Raw genomic sequence first — 23695 nt, forward strand, 5'->3', positions numbered from 1 at the left:
CGCACCGTAATCTTACTTCCAGAGTAATTCAAGCTTAGCAGAGGGACACCAACCATTTGCAAGATTTTTTTAGAAAACGTTTTGATGATGGTTTTGTGATATTTCTCATTAACATAAAATTAAAATATGCTATCTTATATGTATCAGTTAATACAAAACATGACTATTTTAATTCATAAAACATTACTTTTAAACAAAAATCTTAAAGGGACAAATCCGCCTATCGAATGTAAGTTTTAATGTATATAAGTAAAAAATGATATACACGTAGAATCAAATTGCCAAAAGATAATGTCAAAGCACCAAATATTATCTCTACCTTACTGCTAAATACAGCTATACAAAAATTAGAGTACACTGAAATAAATAATATGTACGTTTACTTTTTGCTCGTTAATATAGGCTGGATTTAGAATGTTACGAGGAAATGTTATTTTAGAATTTTAGTAGGCAGCGTGCATAATGACACAAGCAAAGAAAAAAACAACCTGGTTTTACTGAAAACACTGAATTATTTATAAACGTTTCTAAATTTAAGGATAAAATCAATATAGGCAAGGTTCGCGAGTGATGTTTCATTTATTTTTCTGTTATTTTTTAATTTGTATTAACGAGTATCACATTTTAAATGAGTTTAAGTGCATTGTTATTTTTCTACGTAATTTACATAGTGTTCAACAACTAGAATTAGAGAAATAAGAATTATGTTACCAATGCCAGATAATGGAGTCTCTTATTTGAAAAATGAAATAGAGAAAAACAGATCATGAGATTCTCGCGTAGAAAGAAAAAAAATTTAACAAAAAATACAAAGTAAGTTCCGCCTAATTTATATGATGAATTGATAATATTGATAACTTCCTAAAAATGTCAGAAAAAAGATTTTTATAAAGTTTAACATTTCAATGTTCGTTCTAATATCGTTCAACGTAATCGAGTAATAAATTATGTCAGTTTGATGACGAACTTTCTTTTAGAAAATGTAAGTCATTTACGCGAGGTTTATGAGAAAACGATAATTTCATTAAAAGTTCAAAATATCTAGAATTTAAAGCAGATAATTTGTGCAAATGTTATACAATGTCAGAATTGTATGTGATTCAGGTTGTAATGAAAAAAAGTACCTGAAATAACTGAAGATATGATCTATTACAATGGGACAATTGACGAATTGTTTTGTATATAGTTTTAACCATGCCCTTGTATTCGCCTACCCTTTCATTGATAGCCATGGAAGGTAGTTATAATCTTCGAATATATTAAATAGGAAATATGTACGTTTCTCGTTAGACAAATTGTATTGGACCAGGTAAGAGCTATGGGAAACCTGGAACAGTAGAAGATGGTTGCACAGATAAGATAATAACTTAGATATTCCCAAATGATACCTCACCCACTGTTGCTATTTTCAAATTGTGACAGAAACAGACTTTCATACGATTTCATTACATAACATGTAAAATTCGAATACTTGTCATTGATATGTCGAAAGTAATATGAATTTTTTTTGCTATTGAAGCATATGTCGGCACTTTCATGTACATTTGATGACTGAAAAGTCGTGTCGAGATCGAGTCCACTTGTGACCTTATGCGCCCCACTGTGTTCCTCAGATGTATGTCTATGTTGTTTCATACTGTTTTGGTGACACTTTTGCTTGTGTCCCTTGTTGTTTTCTCGTCTACGGTAAGTATCTTCCCCATTGCCTCTAGTTTTTATTTCTTTGATTACCCCCTCCCCTTCCCCCGGTATCCTGTTCCCTTCCCCTTTGTGGGCCTATTATTATTTTCTTTGAATTCCTAATCAGTTACAAATTATTTATCATTTAATGATTAACCTGTCCGTGCTCTGTCTTTGCCCTGTCCTGTTTTTGTTTGGGGTCCGCCTGGGCTCCTTGCCGTTGGTTCTTGTTGCTGGGTCATATGGGGGTTGCGTTCATTGAACGCCGCCTTTCCTTGTTGATCTTGTTTATCATATCTTATGTAAGGGTTGTTTCAAACCCAACAAATATATCTTTATTTTAATCGGCACTTGATGCCCAATGTATTAGATAAGCATGTGTTGCTGAATCTGTCAACATAATGTATGTTTTGTTAACAAACAGACAATAAATACAATATGGAAACCTTTGCAACAACATTACTTGTAATTTTCTCTTAAATGATAAAAAGACGACGCAGATCAAAGATAACTAAATTATGATATAGACAATTTCTATTATAACAAAGATAATAGTAATCAAATATAGGAATACTTGAACCATTCGACTATAAAAAGATCAAAGGAGCTAAAATAACACAACCACAACACTTATGATCTGCAAGGTCCAATAATATACGTTTTCATATTTGAAGCTCATATTAATTACCATTGGTAAGTATATAGTTGTATATCCGGTATGATAATTTAAATACAACAAATCGAATGTGCACGTATACTCGTATTTACAGTATATATCTCTTGCACCAATATTTTCAGATTTATATCCCCTTGAACTTAGAATTTTCCTTAAAAATATTATTTTTACTGATACTTATTTATTTCTAAAGGGATCAACTTCATACTTCAAATATATGTACCTTATCTACTTTTTTTTTTACTAGAAAAATGTTATTTTTTACTATGACTTTTTTAGTTTTAAAGGTATCTACCTCAACATTCAAATTATTTATTCCTTATTTTTATGTGACATTATGCTCATAACAATATTTACAGATTTATCTCTCTTTTGAACTTAGAATTTTTTCGTTAAGAAATATTATAACTTCTTTACTTTTTTAAGGTATCTACTTCAAATATATATTTCTTATCATTACACACATATTGTGTGGACAAGGTTCATAACTCTAGCGTGACTATTTCTAGAATTATTCCCCTTGATTTTTGAAATTTATGTTAACAAATGTTTTTTTTTACTATAACTTAATACATGATTGTACATAATTGAATTTTTGTGTCGCCATATAGGCGACATATAGGGATAACTTCTCCGTTTGTCTGTCCATCCGTCACAAAACTTGTCCGGATAATCCTCATAAACTACTGGTGCAAATTTCATCCAAAATTTACAGGAATGATCAGTACAAGTCTAGTTGTGCATATTGTCAGCATTTCCGGTTCAATGATTTTTTGTCAGAGTTATGGCCCTTTAATAATTTTTAATTTTAAAAAGTTTGTCCGGACAACTTCTCTTATACACTAATGCAATTTCAGTGAAACTTTACAAGATTTGAATTGTATCTCAAGTCCTTGCGCATATATTGCACGGGTTTCTGGTTGAATGATTTTTGGCCGAGTTATGGCCCTTTGATAAAAGGTGTTTTTTTTCTGTGAGTTGCCAGAATACGCCAAAGCTTGTCCAGACTACTGGTGCAATTTTATCCAATTTTACAGAAATGATCAGTACCAAGTCTAGTTGTGCACTGTCCGTCTGTTTGTCAGTCTGTCACAAAAATTCGTCCCAACATGAAATTGGCCATCATTAGGCGACACATGTGATTACTGATCGCTCTTGTTCTTTTCATAGTTTTGTCCTCCTTATTTTATTAGTCCGAGCTTGGCTGTCTCCTGTGACAGCTCTTGTTATTATATTAAACAATTATTAGCTTCATTCAGTTTTACATAAGAAACAATTATAGTTGTATACCAGGTAAAGCATATTTTGAAAATATGTAAAGATAAACTAATTGAAGCTATTGTAGCTGTCATCAGACTGCCTTAACAGTTGCGACAAACCAATAAATTCATCTGATATTGCTGTGTTTACCCTGAACACTTATGTCTAGGGTTAGGACACACTTTGTTTGACACAATTGAAGTACATATGTATCATTTGTTATTTGAAACATAATCATAAGCACTACTACTAGCATTATTTCTGGTCCAGACTGGAACCCGAGTAGAGCCACTGACATTCCTTAAGCTAGCTATTACATCTTCATTACATGAAAGAATCTAAAGTTCCTGTCAGGATTCGTATCCACAGTGGTAAGGGGCTAGTGGTTTGAAGTCAACAACCATAACCACTCTGCCAGAGATGTCCCCTGATAAAAACATCACACATTGATAGAGACCATTTTGAAGAATTACAGTGCCAGAGAATCACTACTTTACCTTGTTTGAATTTTTTAATTAGAATTTTTTTTTACGAAAAAAGAAATAGAGGTATTCACTATTGTTGCAGTCATGGCAGTGTTCCTGTTGTTGTCCGCAAAGCTTACACCTTTAATCATAACATTACTAAGATCCTGCTGTATTGTCCTCATACTTTGCCACAAAAAATGAGCCGTGTCACGACAAAACCAACATAATGGGTTTGCGACCAGCAAGGATCCAGACCAGCCTGCGCATCCGCGCAGTCTGATCAGGATCCATGCTGTGCACATTCAGTTTCTCTACTTGTAATAGGGTTTGTAAGCGAACAGCATGGATCCTGATCAGACTGCGCTAATGTGCAGGCTGGTCTGGATCCATGCTGGTCGCAATCCCATTATGTTGGTTTTGTCGTGGCACGGCTCAAATATCTTTGGGCAGGGCCTTGAAGTAGACTAGACAAAAGTTGACCTTCATTCATTAATGATCCTGACCTTCAAAGTCAAATGTCCAAATTTTGCTATTAGTGGCTATAACTTTGATAATTTTGAATGGGATTTTTCTTCAAAACTTGAAAACAACAATCTGTTAGGAGTAGACCTTCAAGCTAATCAGACACAACTTGACCTTCACTCATAATGATCTTGAACTTGAAGGTAAGTTATTGCATTGACCGTCAAGGGTCAAATTAATGAAATCCATATAACCAGCTATAACTTTAAATGACATTGACCATCCAGGTCGGATGATTGAATTTCGCTTACATTTTCTTAACTTAGTCATTTTTATTTATGGAATGATTCATAACTTAGTCATTTATTTATGAAATGATTTATACTTAGACAAAACAAGTGTGACTAAACAAATCAGTTAAACTACAAAAATGTGCATATTACTAACCTATAATTTTATTAATATTATTATTTAAATATTCAAAGTGCTTGATAGCTTAAAGAGGATTTTTCTCTAGGTGAAATGTGCACATTTCTGTTTTAATGATTTTGCATTAAACTTTGGTTGCTACAAACCACTGAATGTATTTAAACTGGAACCAGTCATACTGGTTATAACATAAAAATCTTACACCAGCTGTCAGTACAGAATCTGAACATCTAGCTTAAGCATAATTGTTTTTGGCAATATGCTCTGCAGAGTTTTCTGTAAAACAGTTACCCGTGAGCTAGAAATTCCCTTTAAAGCCAGGGGTGTAAGCAAGGTTTTTTTTTAGCAAACCCGCGCAAACAGTTAGATTATCCTGTCTGATATGCAAGAAATTGTTGTTTGTGACATGTTTACCAATACCTCTAGCATGGATAATTCAGATCTGATAACGAAAAAAAATACTCTTAATTTGAGACTATCTAGCAAGCAGTTAGCATCTAGGACAAATACTGATAATTAATAAAGTATATAAAAATGTCTAAGTATACTTATATTATAAGTTTTATTCTGGTGCAAGCCAGAAAATGATATCTAAGTGTATCTTCCTTCTTCACTCCAGTTATGGTTGAAACTTGCCATTATGGCTTCTCCAGTGTCAGTTTTATTAATAAACCCACTATATCCCGCCCCCCTAAAGATAGTAAAAACAGTAAAATAACTTACTTAAAATTAATATATTAATTATTGATAAAATTAATTTTTGTACAAACTGTTTGCTGATTTTTTGTTTTGATATATATGAAAGAATCTGGGTATTTATTTAATATTTGGTATTCGACTGGTATGTTAGTACCCGGAAGAAACGAATATAAAAGAACATTTCGAAGAAGAAGATGTGCACCTCTTTCCAAGCTGGAAATATGGTATTTCCAGGTTATGTTTCTTTATTACATACTTATAAATTTAAAATGATGAGAAATATTGATGAAATTAAATGCTTATTTTCACTTTCCTTATTTTCACTGCAAAAAAAATATTTTTCACTGCAGTGAAACATATTTTCACCGGTGTCTTGCCAGACTAATTTCTGCTATATTCAGCCGAGTTAGTCTTTCATATTGTTGATGTCAAAAAAAGAGAAATGCATATAATAAACAAGTAAATTTAAGTATTTTTATAAATAGGTTTGTAGTATGAAAATTATCATGTTTCACTTGTCGCAACCACCACTCATGAAATATTTATGTTTATACCACGCAATGAAAATAAATATTGTATTTTATAGAAAAAACTTGGCTATCCTCTATTTTTCAGTTATAATTTATGTTTATTACCTGACTGTAATGACTTGAAAAGTGGAAAACTTGATTACAAGTCTAAAGATCATGTTTATGATTTGAAACATGTTTTTTGGGTTATACATTATTTGGAAATATAAAATGTTGAGCACCTAACTATGGTTGTGTTTGAACTTGCCAGGAACTTTGATTTTATTGGTGTAGCATTGCTGTAAGATTATAGTTTGGAGCTTAAAATACATTTGGTACCCAATCATTCCTGCAATAGTGTATTCTGCAACCAGTGATGCTTGAAAGAATGTGTAGATCTCCTCTGCTAAAACGAAAGATCTTCTAGCATGTAAGTTATAGGACAGCACAGTGCAGACAGTTAAAAGGCACAGACACTTGGGGATGTGGAGCTCGTGTGTGTGTATTATTTTAGACCTTGAAATATGATTTTTTTTTCAAAACAGCTTTATATTAATTTTTTTTACATATATGATCAGTACATGTGCTGGGATTGACAAAGCTATATCTTATTTGGATTTTAAAGGCACCCAAGTGTCTGTGATAAAAGGTATCTATCACAGGGACACAGCCCAGTGTTGGGATAGTGTAAAAAAGTAATTCTAAAAAAATATATATACTGTATATATAATAAAGTCTATATATTATATATACAGTATATTTTTTTTTTTAGAATTACCTTTTTACACTATCCCAACACTGTGCTGGGTCTGTCAGTGTGGTATCTATAGGTTTAAAGCACCAGCCTGTTCAAGTATTACCCTATGTAAAATTAATTAATACCCGCTGGTGTTATTATTTATCACAAAACGTCTATTGATAATTTCTTAACAGATCATAAGGATTATTTGAACGGATGCAGATCGTGGCCGAGATGATCGACTCGGTCGAGTTCATTTAGGGCCGAACAAGATGATTTCAATTTACTACTCGGCATTTGTGTAATTCACTCATAGATGGACAGCAACATTCACAACTGTATGTTTTTATTTTAAAAACATAAGGAGTGTCCATTAGTTACTTCATATTTACGTCATAGTAGATCTATGCAAAATATAAAAATCCAAATTAATTTGTAGAAAATCATGAACATCCGAGCGGCTATTTTTAAAGCCGAAACATTGATTAAAATTGTTATTATTTACTCGTAAAAACAGTCAAACTCCTTCGCTTTAACAATTACTTTATTGATGCAATGAAATATTGACAGTATTTAATTTAATTGCAACAGGAAATGTTCTCCACTAAAATAGTCTTTACGTTTCTCACGTCTGACATTTTTCACGACCCTCCCGTGAGATTCGTAAGATCTTACATTTTTCACGGGTCTGACGAATCTCACGCTACACCGGAATGATTATTCATTTAAATAATATGTAACATAGTTATAACAAAAGCAAAACAGACCGGGACAACTAAGCGCAATGACGATGCACTATGAAGTTGCACGTATAATCTATGACTTTAAAGAACTTAAATAGACGAAAGGTTTTTGCTGAAAGGATGTAGCCATACCCTATTACCGTAGCCAGTGATGACAGATTGCTGCAGTGATGACAGATATCTAAGATTTACTGATTACCACATGTAGTTTATAAATTTGGTTGGTACGGGAATGGCCGGCTATTGGACATTTTTCTTGAAGAGTTGAACGAAATTGTGATCGTTTTTTCTCGCTTAATCTCTACATATGAGACCTGATCATGGTCAAATGATTCAGACACCTAGAGCACTAGGAAGGATACTTTCAGGATGGGTGACACTTGCTATATTTTGTATTTAGTTAACGACGTCATGAACGTCATTTATTGTATTGTCAGCGTGCTCCGGGCTTCGTACCCCTTGTCATTTGAAAATTTCACAGAATTGTTATTTGTAAACATTTTGTATTGATTGTTTCACTGTATATAGAGAACATGTTCCGATATATGTTTCTTACGGTGGCACAGAGGTGACATGTGGGTGTCTTTATTTATCTCGTTCCCACGAGATAATAAGTCGTTCCCACGAGATAATATCTCGTTCCCACGAGATAATTATCTCGTTCCCACGAGATAATAAGTCGTTCCCATGACATAATATCTCGTTCCCATGAGATAATTATCTCGTTCCCACGACATAATATCTCGTTCCCACGAGATAATAAGTCGTTCCCACGACATAATATCTCGTTCCCACGAGATAATATCTCGTTCCCACGAGTTAATTATCTTGTTCCCACGAGATAATATCTCGTTCCCACGAGATAATTTCAGCCAATCAAAACTCAGTATAGTGGAAAAATTAAAAGTTATTTCCCTTTTTTTAACAAATGCTAAAATGGACTTTAACAATCAGGCTAATATTAGAAACCTTATATCAAGATACTTTCATGAAAGATTGAATTACCGGCAAATAGTGACTGTGTTGCGAGAACAACATGGGATATTATTGTCAATAAGACATTTATATAGACTTTTAAGGTCTGAAGGACTTCAACAAAGGTCGTACTCTGATCCATCTTCAGTTATAGACTTCGTCCAGAATGAACTCCAACATTCAGGCCAGCAACACGGATACAGGATTATGCGTGAAAGATGTCTGGCAAATGGTTTATATGTTCGATCAGGCGACATAGCAACCATTCTCCGTATAATGGATCCCGAGGGTAAGAAAATAGCACACCCGTCTTTATTAATGTATAGCCACAAATAACAAAATGTCATGTAAAAACTTGAGACACAGACATGACAACAAACGTCATATTTATAAGACTTTCTTTTCTGTATCCATTATCATATATTCCTTTATGTTATTTGATGGACAAAAAGCCTCTTCTGTATGAACTTCATAAACGCACTACCCAATTAAAGGAGAAATCACACAGCATCCAGCAGTATCAAAGCCACATGATCCCTATGCGACCAAACATTCACTTTGTTAAAGGGTAAACCCAATAGCAACGATGTTGGCCTATAAACATGAGAATACATACAGGAGAGAAATACTTTAAATGCGACGTGACGTGAGAATACAAACAAGAGAGAAATACTTTAAATGCCACGAGACGTGAGATTACATACAGGAGAGAAATTCTTTAACTGCGACGAGAAATGAGAATACATACAGGAGAGAAATACTTGAAATACGACAAGACATGAGAATACATACAGGATAGAAAATCTTTAACTGCAACGAGACATGGGAATACATACAGGAGAGAAATTCTTTAACTTCGACGAGACATGAGAATACATTCAGGAGAGATATTCCTTAACTGCGACGAGACGTGAGAATACATATAGGAGTGAAATACTATAACTGCGAAGAGACATGAGAATACATACAGGAGAGAAATAATTTAAATGCGACGAGACGTGAGAATACATACAGGAGAGAAATTATTTAACTCCGACGAGACATGAGAATACATACACGAGAGAAATTTTTAACTGTGACGAGACATGTGAATACATACACGAGAGAAAAATACATACTGGAGAGAAATTCTTTAACTGCGATGAGACATGAGAATACATACAGGAGAGAAAATCTTTAACTGCGACGAAACATAAGAATATAAACAGGACATTCTTTAACTGCGACGTGACATGAGAATACATACAGGAGTGATTTTTTTAAATGCGGCGAGACGTGAGAATGCATATAGGAGAGAAATTCTTTAACTGAGACGAGACATGAGAATACATACAGGAGAGAAATTCTTTAACTGCGACGAGACATGAGAATACGTACAAAAGAGAAATTCTTTAACTGAGACGAGACATGAGAATACATACAGGAGAAAGATACTTTAAATATGACTAGAGGTGGAGAATACATACAGGAGAGAAAAACTTTAAATAGGTTGCTATGTCGCCTGATCGAACATATAAACCATTTGCCAGACATCTTTCACGCATAATCCTGTATCCGTGTTGCTGGCCTGAATGTTGGAGTTCATTCTGGACGAAGTCTATAACTGAAGATGGATCAGAGTACGACCTTCGTTGAAGTCCTTCAGACCTTAAAAGTCTATATAAATGTCTTATTGACAATAATATCCCATGTTGTTCACGCAACACAGTCACTATTTGCCGGTAATTCAATCTTTCATGAAAGTATCTTGATATATGGTTTCTAATATTAGCCTGATTAATAAAGTCCATTTTAGCATTTGTTAAAAAAAGGGAAATAACTTTTAATTTTTCCACTATACTGAGTTTTGATTGGCTGAAATTATCTCGTGGGAACGAGATATTATCTCGTGGGAACAAGATAATTAACTCGTGGGAACGAGATATTATCTCGTGGGAACGAGATATTATGTCGTGGGAACGACTTATTATCTCGTGGGAACGAGATATTATGTCGTGGGAACGAGATAATTATCTCGTGGGAACGAGATATTATCTCGTGGAAACGACTTATTATCTCGTGGGAACGAGATATTATGTCGTGGGAACGAGATAATTATCTCGTGGGAACGAGATATTATGTCGTGGGAACGACTTATTATCTCGTGGGAACGAGATAATTATCTCGTGGGAACGAGATATTATCTCGTGGGAACGACTTATTATCTCGTAGGAACGAGATAAATAAAGACACCCACATGTCACCTCTGTGCCACCGTAGTTTCTTGTAAAATTATGTACGTAAATTAAAAAATGTGAACAGTAGAGCTGCAGTCTTATTACTTTTTGTACAACCCTCGTATAATGATATGACGCAAGTAAGGGTCATTCCATTATTATGAAGTTACTGTCGATTAACTGGAGATACTATCAGGTAATTTTGCATTCGTTTGGATTACAGTAACTAAATAATTTTGAGCAGGTTAAAATTGATAGCTTCTGAAATAAATCTATGAATATGATTGGACGGGAACGGACTGACTGGTGACGAAGTGTAAGGATGAACACTATTATATACAAACAGTAGGGGAAATTGCCCGTTCGGGAAGTCAGCATTGGGTTTTTTCCCTATTTCCCGATCGGGAAGATTCTTACTATATTTAATAACAACCTTTGCGTTCGGGAATTAAAATCACTGGTTTTTGATATTGTTCACTCAAATAACCCTGTGCATAAAGCTACAGTCTCACTTACATCCCGGCAGAGCCCCGGCAGAGCCCCGGTAGACGTCCGGGGTGATCCGGGAACGACCGGGGTACGACCGGGAACAACCGGGGTACATCCGTAACTCTGCCGGCAACGTCCTGGATGATCCGGGATGATCCGGGAACATCCGGCATTCGACCCCGGATGGAATAAAATATTTAATATCACCGGGGTGGTCCGGGATGATCCGGGAAGTATAGCTTTGCCGGCATCATCCTTAGCTCTGCCGGAACGACCGGGGTGATACCGGAAAAGCACCGTAGCTCTGCCGGCACAAACCGGGGATGATCCGGGGAATGATATAGCCGGTAGAGCTACGGTAGAGCTACGGTAGAGCCCCGGTATATGCCGGCAGAGCCCCGGTAACTACAGCAGAGCCCCGGAGGATAAAGGTAGAGCTACGGTTGATCCCGGTAGAGCCCCGGTAGAGCCCCGGCAAAGCCCGGATCATTTAAAAAAAATAAGGACAATTTGTGATGATTGAACTTGTTTGTATTAAAAGCCTTCCCATTTCCCTTCTATCCAGTATGGCATAAGGATTTTTCAGAAAATCATCATGAATTACTATTCTGGAACAATAGATATTATATTAAATAAAAATTATGTATCAAAGTTATCATTTTCGGGCGTTTTCAATCCACCGGGGTTCTACCGGGGCTCTGCCTGGATCGTCCTGGGCTCTGCCGGGGCTCTGCCTGGATCGACCGGGGCTCTGCCTGGGTCAACCGGGGCTCTTCCGGCGTCATCCGGGAACGACCGGGGAAGCACCGGCATGAACCGTAGCTTCACCTGGGCTCTGCCTAGATGATCCGGAGCGCATCCTGGGTGGTTAGTAGGGAACTACCGTAGTGCTGCCGGGGTAAGTGTGACCGCAACAATAATTTCATCCCGGATCGTCCCGGATCATCCCGGTAACTTAGGCCGCTATTCCATTTATACGTGATCAGTGGTCCGCGTCAGTGATCCGTGTCCGGGCATGTCCGTGGGTATTATTCCATAGGTACGCTATTTTCTATATACTTTTAATTGAAGTATAGCGAACAGAGGATAATTATTTGTAGAATATGATATAATTTCATTCTAATACCAAAAACAGTTGTAACATCAAATAATTAGGTAACAAACATTGGATATCAGATAAGTTTTCAAATAACATCTCTTTAGCAACCGATGACCAGATGTTGTTTTTTTTAATCTGTCATTGCTGCATCATAAACTTATACGTTCTCCTACACTATTTTGGTGACTTCTTTAGTATTTTCTTTCGAAATCAATGAAGTATTTAATTTCGTTCGAGGCATTTTGTAGGGATGAGACATGTCAGTGACTGTCCGCGTCCGTAAAAAATCGCTCAGCCTGCGAAACGTCGCGGATGCCGTCGCGGAAGCGGATGGTAAACGGACAAAAGGAATAGATTCAACGTATTCTTTGATTAGCAAATAGGTAACGGATGCGGATGACGGACGCGGACCACTGATCACGTATAAATGGAATAGCGGCCTTACCGGGATGGTCCTGGGCTCTGCCGGGAGTAAGTGAGACCGAGGCTTAAGAATATACATATCAAGTAAAAAAATACTAGGATTTTTTTTAAGCGGTAAAAAGTTAGATACATTTTTCTAGTTTAGAATGGCATTTTCAGTTTTAAGATCACATGTATATCCTTATGCACGGGGTAATTTGAGTGAACCATATCAAAAACCAATGATTTTACTTATACCGGGTAGTAACAATCTTCCCGTTCGGAAAGTAGGGAAAATCCCAATGCTGACTTCCCGAACGAGCAATTTCCTCTTTTGTACTGACAAGGAAAGTTATGAGAATGCTTATTAACTGATTACGAAACAACGATTTTTTGGGGGCATTTTGCTGTCTTTAACAAACCTATATAAGAGACAATGATAAAGAAACCATGACATCCTATAAACGTAGGTCAAGATCTAGTCAGAAGAATGTCAGTCAGTTTGGCTAGACAATCGATAATAGGTTTCTATAGATCAGGCGTTCAAATGATTCCTAACCGACAATCGTGATTTTTAATTGGTGTTATATTGTCTAGTGCCGTGGTGCCTTTCTCCTGGTAGAAGTTCAGATTAGATAAAAAAAATAACTTCTGAAATACATGTTAAATTATCCATTGAAGAAAGAGAACTGAAATTATATTTTGATTTATGTTGATGACATCTTGTCATTAGCATACAGGCTGATGTTTTTTTGTAATTTGTAAACCGACTTTAAATCATGTTTTTATCTTATATCTAGACACTTATCTTTCATGTAACAAGTTTGTGACTACGCGGTCATTTAATTATCTCAAATGCAACGTCAAGTGAATTGGATAAAAAAAAAGACCACACTAGTGCACATTGGTTATTAACACAATGATCAAAATTTTGTTCTTTACCATTGGTGAGTGGAAATTTTTATTATGATTTAATGATTACATGGAAAGACTCAATCAATAACCATTAATTTACGTTTGTTCAATGTTCACTTAATTCTAAGTTTTTAGTTGTTGCTTTTTTCCTGTTAAAGTTTGCTTTCCAAAAAAAAACAAAAAAAAACCCCACATAATTAACACATTCGATGCATGTTTTGTAATTGGAAACAATAAGGTACGTAACAATTTCTATTTGCAAGGAGCAGGACGTGAAGTGGTTATCTTCAATAATTTCATTAAATCAGAAGCTGGGAAGCTAAAACCTAAAATCGAATGTGTTCTAAGCATTGTCTTAATGAATGGGCATGTTAAAAATTGAAATAACATACAAACCCACTTACCCGCGGGCGTTATACATTTGCATGACTTGTGGGCCATTTTGTCAAGTTTGCAACCATTTCGCTCGCTTTCAAGAACAAAATGTGCCACCACAAGTTTTCGTCATGTTCCTTACAAATAGAAAAAGACATGTTTCGTAAGATTATAAGCTTATTATTTGATTAAGGATTTATTGATTGCAATATTTTGTTCTTGCGTGTTTGAGGTTTGTTTGTTTGTTTTGTTTTTTTTCATTTTTCTAATTATTATTTGTATTATTTATTTTATTTATTTATTTATTGACGTAAGCGCATAAACGAACGTTCTTTGACGGTGTTGAAAAATTGTAAAAACTTTATTATGAATATTTTCACTAACGATATGCCTTATTTATTTCTATTGTTACGTAAGATGCCGCCATATAATTATCCTACTTAATCATTGTTGCAAGGCAAAATATTGACATATGTTTCGAAAATGTAAATATGTTTAGTATTCTTAAAGATCAATTTTTGTCCAGTTACTTTAGACATAGAATTAAATGGGCCACATCTGAGTGGTGTATGACTCTGAGATAAACAAGTGATGCATTTCGCATAAATATCTTTCTTATTATTGTCAATTTTTATATAAATATATGGTTAAAACATGATGCTTAAAACGAGTGTTTCCGTTTTCGTTTTTGCATTACGTGTATTGTGTCATTATGTAGCAAAACCAATGCCCCTAGATGTTGATTTTCTTCATCCTCACAGGTGCATGTATATACATTGCTCACGCTATATCTAATCCTTCCCAACTATGTCACGAGTTGCTAGCCATTGACTGTAGGACAACATACATACAAGGAGAAAGGGATGAAACAATTTGTGGAACTAACGATATGACGTACTCAAACTTGTAAGCATTCATTTTATTGGTCTAAACTTTGAGACACTTGTAAGCCATTATTTCATTGGTCCAAATGAAGATACGCTGTAAGCACTTACTTCGTTACCTAATATACATGTATAACATTATGCATTTAGTGTAACGAAATAAAATATCCAAAGTTCTGCCTCACATCTTTCTTGTCGCATTACATTTAATCCTTTCTAACGGTGGATTTAATATATATTACACGTTTAAGCCGTTCAATACCGTAACGTAGGGACATTAATAGAAAGAGCATCGAAACACGAGGCTATCTGATTTGTACATCGGGGCGTAGCACACCCCCCCCCCCCCCAGTATAAATCAGATTGCCAAGTGTTTTGATGTTCTTTCTCTTTTGTTGTATCATAGTCAAAAATAAAAGCACGTTCCCTGTTGTCACAATATGAAACCCCAGAAAAAAAATAACCAATGAGCGAGCATCTGAATATGAAATTTCTGTCGTTTTCCCTCTCTCTGCAGTTACAATAAGTAAACCCCGGCAAAAATGAGCAATCAATGGGCATGCTCTGGAGTGCGGGTAACTAACACCTGCACTCCAGTTAACGCACTGTGCATGTATATTTATACGATTTAACTGCGACACGTTTTCAACAGAAAGGTCCCCAAACTATGATACAAAAGAAAATAATGCAGGGAATTGTGCAAATGTCCAATCTGTGACCAAAACAACACGGTGTAAGTAAACGGACTAATAATTTATAATAAATATAATCGGAAGGAAAGAATTAGAAATCGACATTAACAGATGTGTTAATTGAATCATGATATTGACAGCTTGGCATTAGTGTTTTATTCAATCGCAACTTTTCGGCCCTTTCCGTCAGTCTTCGGATAAGGACGCATGAATACACGGAACGGATGCGGTATTTCGGTCTAACCTACGCTAAGAAACTAAACATGTAAACAAATAGTAATTTAATGCTGGGAGTCGTTGACAATTATTACAGTTATTATAGATAATAGCCGAGGATGTTCCGATTGGTGTTTTACTGAATCATTTACTATTCTCCACTTCAAATCAAATAACGGGTTGATATTTGCCTGGTCACATCATATTCTAACTTCTATACAATGCTAAGCAGATACAAGAAAGTCCTGATTGACGTGCAAGAAAATGCCTTTTTGCAAACTATCTATGTTCTATGTCTTGTGGCTCTAGAGAGAGGTAGAGGTTGTTTGTTTTTTTTTATAAATTTCTTTGTCTTATTCCGTTTTCTGCATGGGAAAAACTTTAGAAGACCTTAACCCGAGGAACAATTCTGGCAAGTTTAGTTGAATAGGACTTGTTGTTTTTTTGTTGTTGTTTTGTTTTTCTTTTAAATTTAAGTACACTATGTAATCTATATAACACACGCGCGCGCACATGCACGTACGCACGCATGTACGCACGCACGCAGTGACATAAAAAGGGTTGTTTTCTTCATTTTGGAAATGACGCACGTGTGCATACATTTACAGTTGTTACTACACACAGGCAAGTTGCAGGGATGATACAATTACGATAAAGGCGGTTGGATCTTGCATCTTCGCCAATACACCTTCGACAACTGGTAACTTTTAACCCTTTTGTTTGGTGAATTAAACACTAGTTTTGCTGTTAAGGTTGTTGGTGTTTAATCCAAACCACGCAAAATATCTAAATTAACTCTTGATTTTTTTTAAAGGTAATTAAATTTAATGACAATGGTCCAGATGTGCAGGCTGATCTGTGTTTGTATTTGTTGTGCAGGTAAAATCAGTGCCGCTAACAAGCTATATATTATTTATGGTAGAAATACAAAACTATTAAGGCAGAATTTTGCATATGCGCTACTAATTTTGGAATTGGTTCTCAGTTGCTGTCAGTCTAGGTATAGAAATGTATTATATAGAATTGTGATAAAACTTTAGTTGACTGGGAAGAAAGTTTTGGTTTTGTATTTCTGACAAAAAGTATTCAAAATATCATAGGAATATAATTTGGAAAATCTGTTATATTTTGCACTATTAGAAATGTTTGTCAGACAATACGGTACAATGGTTTTGCATGTCAGTATCTAGTAATTTTATAACCATCATATTTATATGTATTTTCTTTCAATTTTTAACACCAATCTAGTCTACATAGTGATATTGTGATTAAAATGTTCACTAACAGAAAATGCACTTGCAGAAAATGCATGTACGTACAATGTCTTTATTTTACTAACATATATTCAATACGTAGGTAGAATTTCAGCGCATATTTATATATGAGCCGTGTCACGACAAAACCAACATAATGGGTTTGCGACCGGCATGGATCTAGACCAGATGCGCAGGCTGGTCTGGATCCATGCTGGTCGCAAACGCACTATGTTGGTTTTGTCGTGACACGGCTCATATATTGCTTTTACTGCTATATTTGACACACGTGATTTCTGTTGGTTTTAACACACAGCAGTCACAAGCACGACGGTAGACCCATTTCTTCAGGTTTTTTGCGCACAGAAAGATATCATCACATGTCGCCTGGATGATACTTCTTCACCAATATGCGGTTCGAACGGACGACTTTATCGCAACAAGTATGACATAAAAATGTCTGATCATTTCTACTCTAGTTATAGGCCAGTCAATATAAAGATACACCTAGAACTAATTGCAAAAGAATTTTTATCAACACCTAACGAAAGAACTTAATCTTAAGTGCTTCCCATAAAAAGTCCCGAAATTTTGCATTTGCAATTAAAAAGATAAAAGCGGTTTTATGTAGCGATTTTTTCCATTTTAAAACTTGCTCCAACTACGCTACCATACCAGTAGATTTCACGCGCATTGTTTGTGACGTCACGGAAAATAAGTATGGCGGCGCCCATATTGAATCTAAAACGGCTGTCAACAACCTTCGTTTTTACTTAAAATCTAGGAAGGTTTATATATATAGCCAATATTTTTTCAGATGTTTTTATCACAAATATTTCGACGATCACGTTTAAACAATAAAGAAATCAGCGAATAGTTCATGCTTGCGTCATTGTAAAAAAATAATTCTAAAATTAAAAATTCTTTGAAATTGCATGCAAAAATCACCTACACGCGTATTATATAATTTTCTTCATTTGCAATTTGTTATTTGTTTATTATTTATACGAAACAAAAAGAATGAATCGATAATGGTATACTTCAGTTTTTGACGACATTTTGTACTACGGAAGCAAATACGGAACATAAATCTAACATTTGGTTTATTATTTTTGTTTCTCTATTTTGATTTATTTTTCGCGTTTAATAAAGTTTTATTATTGTATGAACACAAGTTAAATTCAAGATGACTGTTTAGAAATTTCTATGTGTCATTGCCAAATATAATTATGGCAAGATCATACTGCTAGCTTTTGAAATTTGTTGTAAATTGCGACATAATAAAATTAACAAACTCATAGTCATCAAACTTTGTCTTATTTTGAATCATGGCCGTTTTTTTAAAAATTAAGTCAACAATCATTTACACTTTGACTTAGTGTCCAAAATATCAAAAAGTCATCTTCATGTTGCGACAAGGCCAAACATATGAAGAATACTTTGGTTATAATGTGGTAACAAGCATTAATGATGGTCATTGGTGTCTGGTTTATGCAACCATTTGACTAAGTTTATGTTGGTCACAATAGTAAGCAACATTGAATTTACCCGAGCACAGTTTAGCTGGGGAAACGTCAAGTATTTTACCAGCACTATTGCCTTCATTTACTCAATGAACTGTAACTTCTGTACCAGAACAGACGTACAGTACGAATAACTCATGATCAATCACAACGAATGTGACCTACACAGTCCTATGTTGCACTTATTCATTATCCTCATGTACAGACTCAATCAAACCGAGTCTGCAATTCTTATGTTATTTTGTTGTGATTAATGCTTCCGAGGGATCACTTTGTTTCCAGAATTCTACACAGTCCTGGAAACCAACCCAGGTCACGCTTATCTGACATTTTAATCAGCCAATCAGTGGTCGCTTTTGCGTTGACAAAAATGGCGGATTTCTAATCGTTGGAAACCAGACACGTGTTAACAGTTATGCAATTGACACGATTTCGAGACATTACATTTGAACAAAAAATGACGATGCCCTTTGACACTTTTTAGTGTCATTTAGATAAATGGCCTGTATTTAACGCCTCGATACCAAAAATTGATAGAATCTAATGTTTCGCAGAATATTCTTAATATATACTTAATTATTTTTCTATGGCAAAATCAATTTATGGGAGACGTAAATAATTTTCTGTAAGTTTGCTAAAATAACCTGATCAGAAAATCCAAATCGGCAAAATGTTGAAAATGAGTTACTGGCAATAAGATCTAAATGTAAACACAATAAGAAAGAAACATCAGTCAGATTGGCGTTGGGCTGTAAACCGACCGATTCAAGCAAGGTGACGGTCACTTTTGTTGTGTTTGATCATGAAATCTTTCTATGTTATTTGCATTATACCAGTGCTCTGGCATGTACGGAGGAAAGTAAAGGCATTTAGTACTGGTCAACTGGTTTACATATCCTGCACAGGAATGGCGCCGTTGCTGAGCTGTGCTCTGGTGAATTCAATTTGACTTGCATGGGTAAATAAGTTAGTATACTCTGTGTATGCCATTTTTACTCAACCAAATAGAAATGAATATTGACATGTGTAAATTCAAAACTGGTACTGTTTTAATGAAATCAAACATAAATTATATCTTTATTTGCATTTTTTAAAAATTGTAGTCTTTATTTAATTGTATTTTTGAAATAGTGTAAAGGTGTGGGGAAAAAGTTACCCCCATTTTTACAGACAGTGAATATACTTGGCATACTATTAGTGTAAGTTTATTTGAGATTGTTGAGCAAATATATTTTAAGTTTAAAATTGGCAATTTTGTTAGTATAGCAAGGATAAGGTAATCGTTCATTTATATAAACTGTATATAAACACAATTAATGAACAAATGTTTTTTTCTTTTTTTTTTCTCAAGGAAACATGCTGCATTTTAGATTAATAATACAAACCTGACGCCTAACAGCTCTGGCTATATATGCAAACAACCACTAATAAAGGGTAATACATCTTTAATTATAAAATTGAAACGTTTCATTAACTGATTTACTATATTGATGTTGGGCGGGGAGTGGATAAGGTCGTTGGCTTTTAACCATAAACCTCTCACCAATGTATGTTTTAACTTTGAGCCATATAAGGGCCATATTCTTTCATGTGAGGCGACTATTCAGCTAGCTTGTTCTTCTCAGGCGTCCGTTTGTGCCTGAAATATTGCACGGCGAGGTCCCTGTGGTCATCATTTCCATGGTTATCTTAAAAGGCGCCATGTTACTTTTATAGTGTTGGTGAGACGGTAACCACAAACAAAATATAATTCTCGATTCAATTAATTGTTTAATCAATTACTTATTACACAATCCTGCAATGCAGCCACGCCACTGTTTATCTCTTCGTGATTGTAAAGGACAACTAAATAAGTTCGAATTGCTGGAGTCTATGCACATATCTTTGCTCAAGCAGGTGAGGTTATCTGGTGTTGCTTTAAGTTTTAACACCCGAGGTTAGCCAACACATCTTTCCTATTTCGGCGCACATTTGTGTTTGTGCGCCATAAAACCAACCAACCAAACAAAATCTATTCTGCAACAATACCTGTAACCATGAGTTAATTAAATGTTGGACGTTGCTATGATAGCGCCAGCACGACAGCAGTCGCACCTCATCAGAGGCTCATACCTTATAATTACATTTTTGAGTGTTAAAAACGTTCCTTTGAACCATAAAATGGATTTAATGTGTTTTGTTTGCTGAAATGACTGTCAAAATCTTATTTACTGTAATGATGTTTATATCAGGAATTATTTCTGGAATACATTTGTTATACTTTTGTAAAATGCATTAGTGGGTGGGGTATTATTATTTTGCAGTTTAAGCAAAAGTTACTAATCATAATGATAATTGTATTATTATTCGTTGACACTATGATTTTGTTATTTATTATTTGATATTGTAATGATAATTACTTAAAACAATTTTAAAATTTACAATAAATATTGATATGTAAACTGACATCCTGATTTTGTATAATTTTCATGAAATCCAAGGTACCATGTTATTCAGGCATCATTTTCTCAGCAATGGCAGCAGCAAAAGTTCGGGACTTTTTATGGATAAATGTACATACATAGTAGTTTCAGAAAAACAAACTTTTAAAACTTTTGCAATTAGTTCTAGGTTAACCCCCAAATTAGGGTATATTGACTAGACTATTATTTTTCTTCTTATTATTATTATTATTATTATTATCGTTATTATCATTATAATTACTATTATTATTATTATCATCATCATCATTATTATTATGATGATGGTGATGATTGTTATTATTATTATTATTATTACTATTATTTTATTATTATTATTATTATCATTATTATTTTTTTATTATTATTATTATCATTATTATTACCTTTTGCTAAGTAGTTGCTTGATAATATAATATGTCATTAAATGTTGCACACTTCATATTAACAACAACAACAAAAAAAGATACCAAATAATCAAATAATAGTTTGCATTGGTTCTTGCCTTGTTAAGGGACGCAGCACTGATCTTCGTGTGAACGAGACTTAATTTTGCTAAGATCGCCGTCTATCCAAGTGAACCACTCTGTCCATAAAGGTATGATATTCTGTTAGTGCCACCAATATCTCGCAATTTCGTCCCCTTTATCAACTAGGGTGAATGTACGACGGCGCAGCAACGATGGCCCTAACAGTATTCCGTATGAACATGGTCTCAGACATATTCTTGTTCCGGTGTACAGAGTACTTTCAAACAATGAAAAGATGCAGTAACTTTTACAAGATCTCTTAAGCATTTTCACTTTGTAATTCCAGATGCTTTTTCAACATGGCAAAATGTGACAACCTAGTCCTGACGTCGAAAAGTTTACAGGTCTGCGTTAATGCTGTTGTTGGCAAATAGAATTTGCATGTACATTCTGTTTTTGCAGTTTCCATACATGAGTTTAAAAAAAATTATCTTCTTGCCAATTTCTTGTTTTCATAACTATAATTTTTATAGATATTATTACAATTTTTACATGTCGATATCTGGGGAACTGTCCGGTTTTTCGTAGCGGAACATTTATAGCCACACCTTTTCCATTCATTGCTAGGTCAACTGCTCACAAACAGTATCACAAACATAACCATGTGTTCTTTTGTGCAAACCAGGTCAACCAGTGACTATGTACTATCTCAGTGTAGCAATTGGATAACAAGTTAGCCAATTTACATAAAACACTGGAAAGGTCCAATCGTGCCATAAGACAAATGCTCTATGCTTGTAAACACCCCATTATATCTAGAATATAAACGGTCAATAACTAAAAGCACTTCAAATTGAAGGAATGTACAAAATGTATATATTTTGAACCGTGACTCAAAGTATAACGATTCCCGTCCAATGGTTAAAGGTCGTGCAAGATTCATACACACCAGAATTTTTTAGATCTAGTTCAGTTAAGACCATATCAGTTTTGACACCTTTTTTAAATTGTTCTTTTTTTTACAAACTCTCTTGTATAACAATAAATAAATGTCATCCCAGGGGTAAGACGAATTTTGATCAAATATCCACGATAAAGACACTCTACAGCACTACGCATCACATATACACTGTATTAAATCTTTCAGTTACTAAACAAGATATCGCAAAGTTTTTTCTCCTTGATAAGTTTATGCAAATTTGAACTATTTGGCATGTCAAGGGCCAAATATTTTGAACCGGTGACTGGATCTGGTTAGTTTAAGAATGGACAAAAATGTGTTTTCAAATACTTTCGTTGAAATAAACCTTTACGATGTAGATAAAGCTTAAACATGCCAACATACCGGCCAATAATGTACGGGGAATATGACTCAATTCTACGTGTGGGGCATTCTTAAGTACGAAGGCCTAGAGGTTTAAGGTGACAACAGACACTTTCCGTGGTACTCACATAAATGTCATTTAAACCAAGTTATTTTAGTAATAATTGTTATTTATTTAATCTTTGTGCATTAAATGTCGTTGCATCATCATAAAAAATAACATATTTGAAAAAAATGCCTTTGTAAATGATTTGATTTGAATAAAAATCCTAAAATTTTAAATCGTCATATCAAAGTCATTTTTTTTATTTTTTTGTCATCAAACTTTTTGGAAAAAACCATACTTATATTATCTGGGGAACCGTGTCTCAAATTTTTTCTATCTTTTCTTAAAAAAATATTACGTAACGTCAAACATTTTATGCTACTTTTTTCACCATACCTATTACGTAAATTAAAGATAATTTAAGTCGCTGATTGAGCAAAAAAAATCCCTGACACGGTTCCCTCCGTAAATGAAATTTCCTTTCATGTGCTTTTAAACCGCATATTAATTGCTTGATTATTAAAAAAAGTTTATGCCGATTCAAAGTTAGTCCGACCTGCAACAAACGAAAGTGTCATAAATCGGCTGTTCTCTCTCGGACCCCTACGTTTCACGCTTAATAATTGCATAATACACAAATTATCGCACCAGAGAGGGTCACAAGTTGCCCGGTAACATACTCTAACAACATTT

At 34.6% G+C, this 23695-nt stretch overlaps 1 protein-coding gene across 1 annotated transcript; it reads left to right on the plus strand.

The window, feature by feature from the left end:
- Positions 1-13154: 13154 nt before the first annotated feature.
- Positions 13155-22127, plus strand: LOC132727100 (uncharacterized). The gene is made up of 5 exons (XM_060712506.1): positions 13155-13792; positions 14897-15041; positions 16536-16627; positions 17497-17623; positions 21979-22127. Exons 1-5 carry the CDS (start codon positions 13765-13767, stop codon positions 22064-22066), a joined length of 480 nt encoding a protein of 159 aa, XP_060568489.1. The 5' UTR covers positions 13155-13764; the 3' UTR covers positions 22067-22127.
- The last annotated feature ends 1568 nt before the right edge of the window (positions 22128-23695 follow it).

The sequence above is a fragment of the Ruditapes philippinarum genome, unplaced genomic scaffold, assembly GCF_026571515.1.
Source record: "Ruditapes philippinarum isolate M1 unplaced genomic scaffold, ASM2657151v2 ctg870_1_1_1_1, whole genome shotgun sequence".
In the NCBI taxonomy this organism is placed as follows: domain Eukaryota; kingdom Metazoa; phylum Mollusca; class Bivalvia; order Venerida; family Veneridae; genus Ruditapes; species Ruditapes philippinarum.

What these genes read in the sequence shown, in the direction of transcription:
- LOC132727100 (XM_060712506.1), top strand. Translation starts at nt 13,765, where the DNA reads ATGATCAAAATTTTGTTCTTTACCATTG. An exon ending in GATATGACGTACTCAAACTT is followed by an intron (nt 15,042 to 16,535) that starts GTAAGCATTCAT and finishes ATACATTTACAG; the next exon opens with TTGTTACTACACACAGGCAA. An exon ending in CAATACACCTTCGACAACTG is followed by an intron (nt 16,628 to 17,496) that starts GTAACTTTTAAC and finishes TTTAACACACAG; the next exon opens with CAGTCACAAGCACGACGGTA.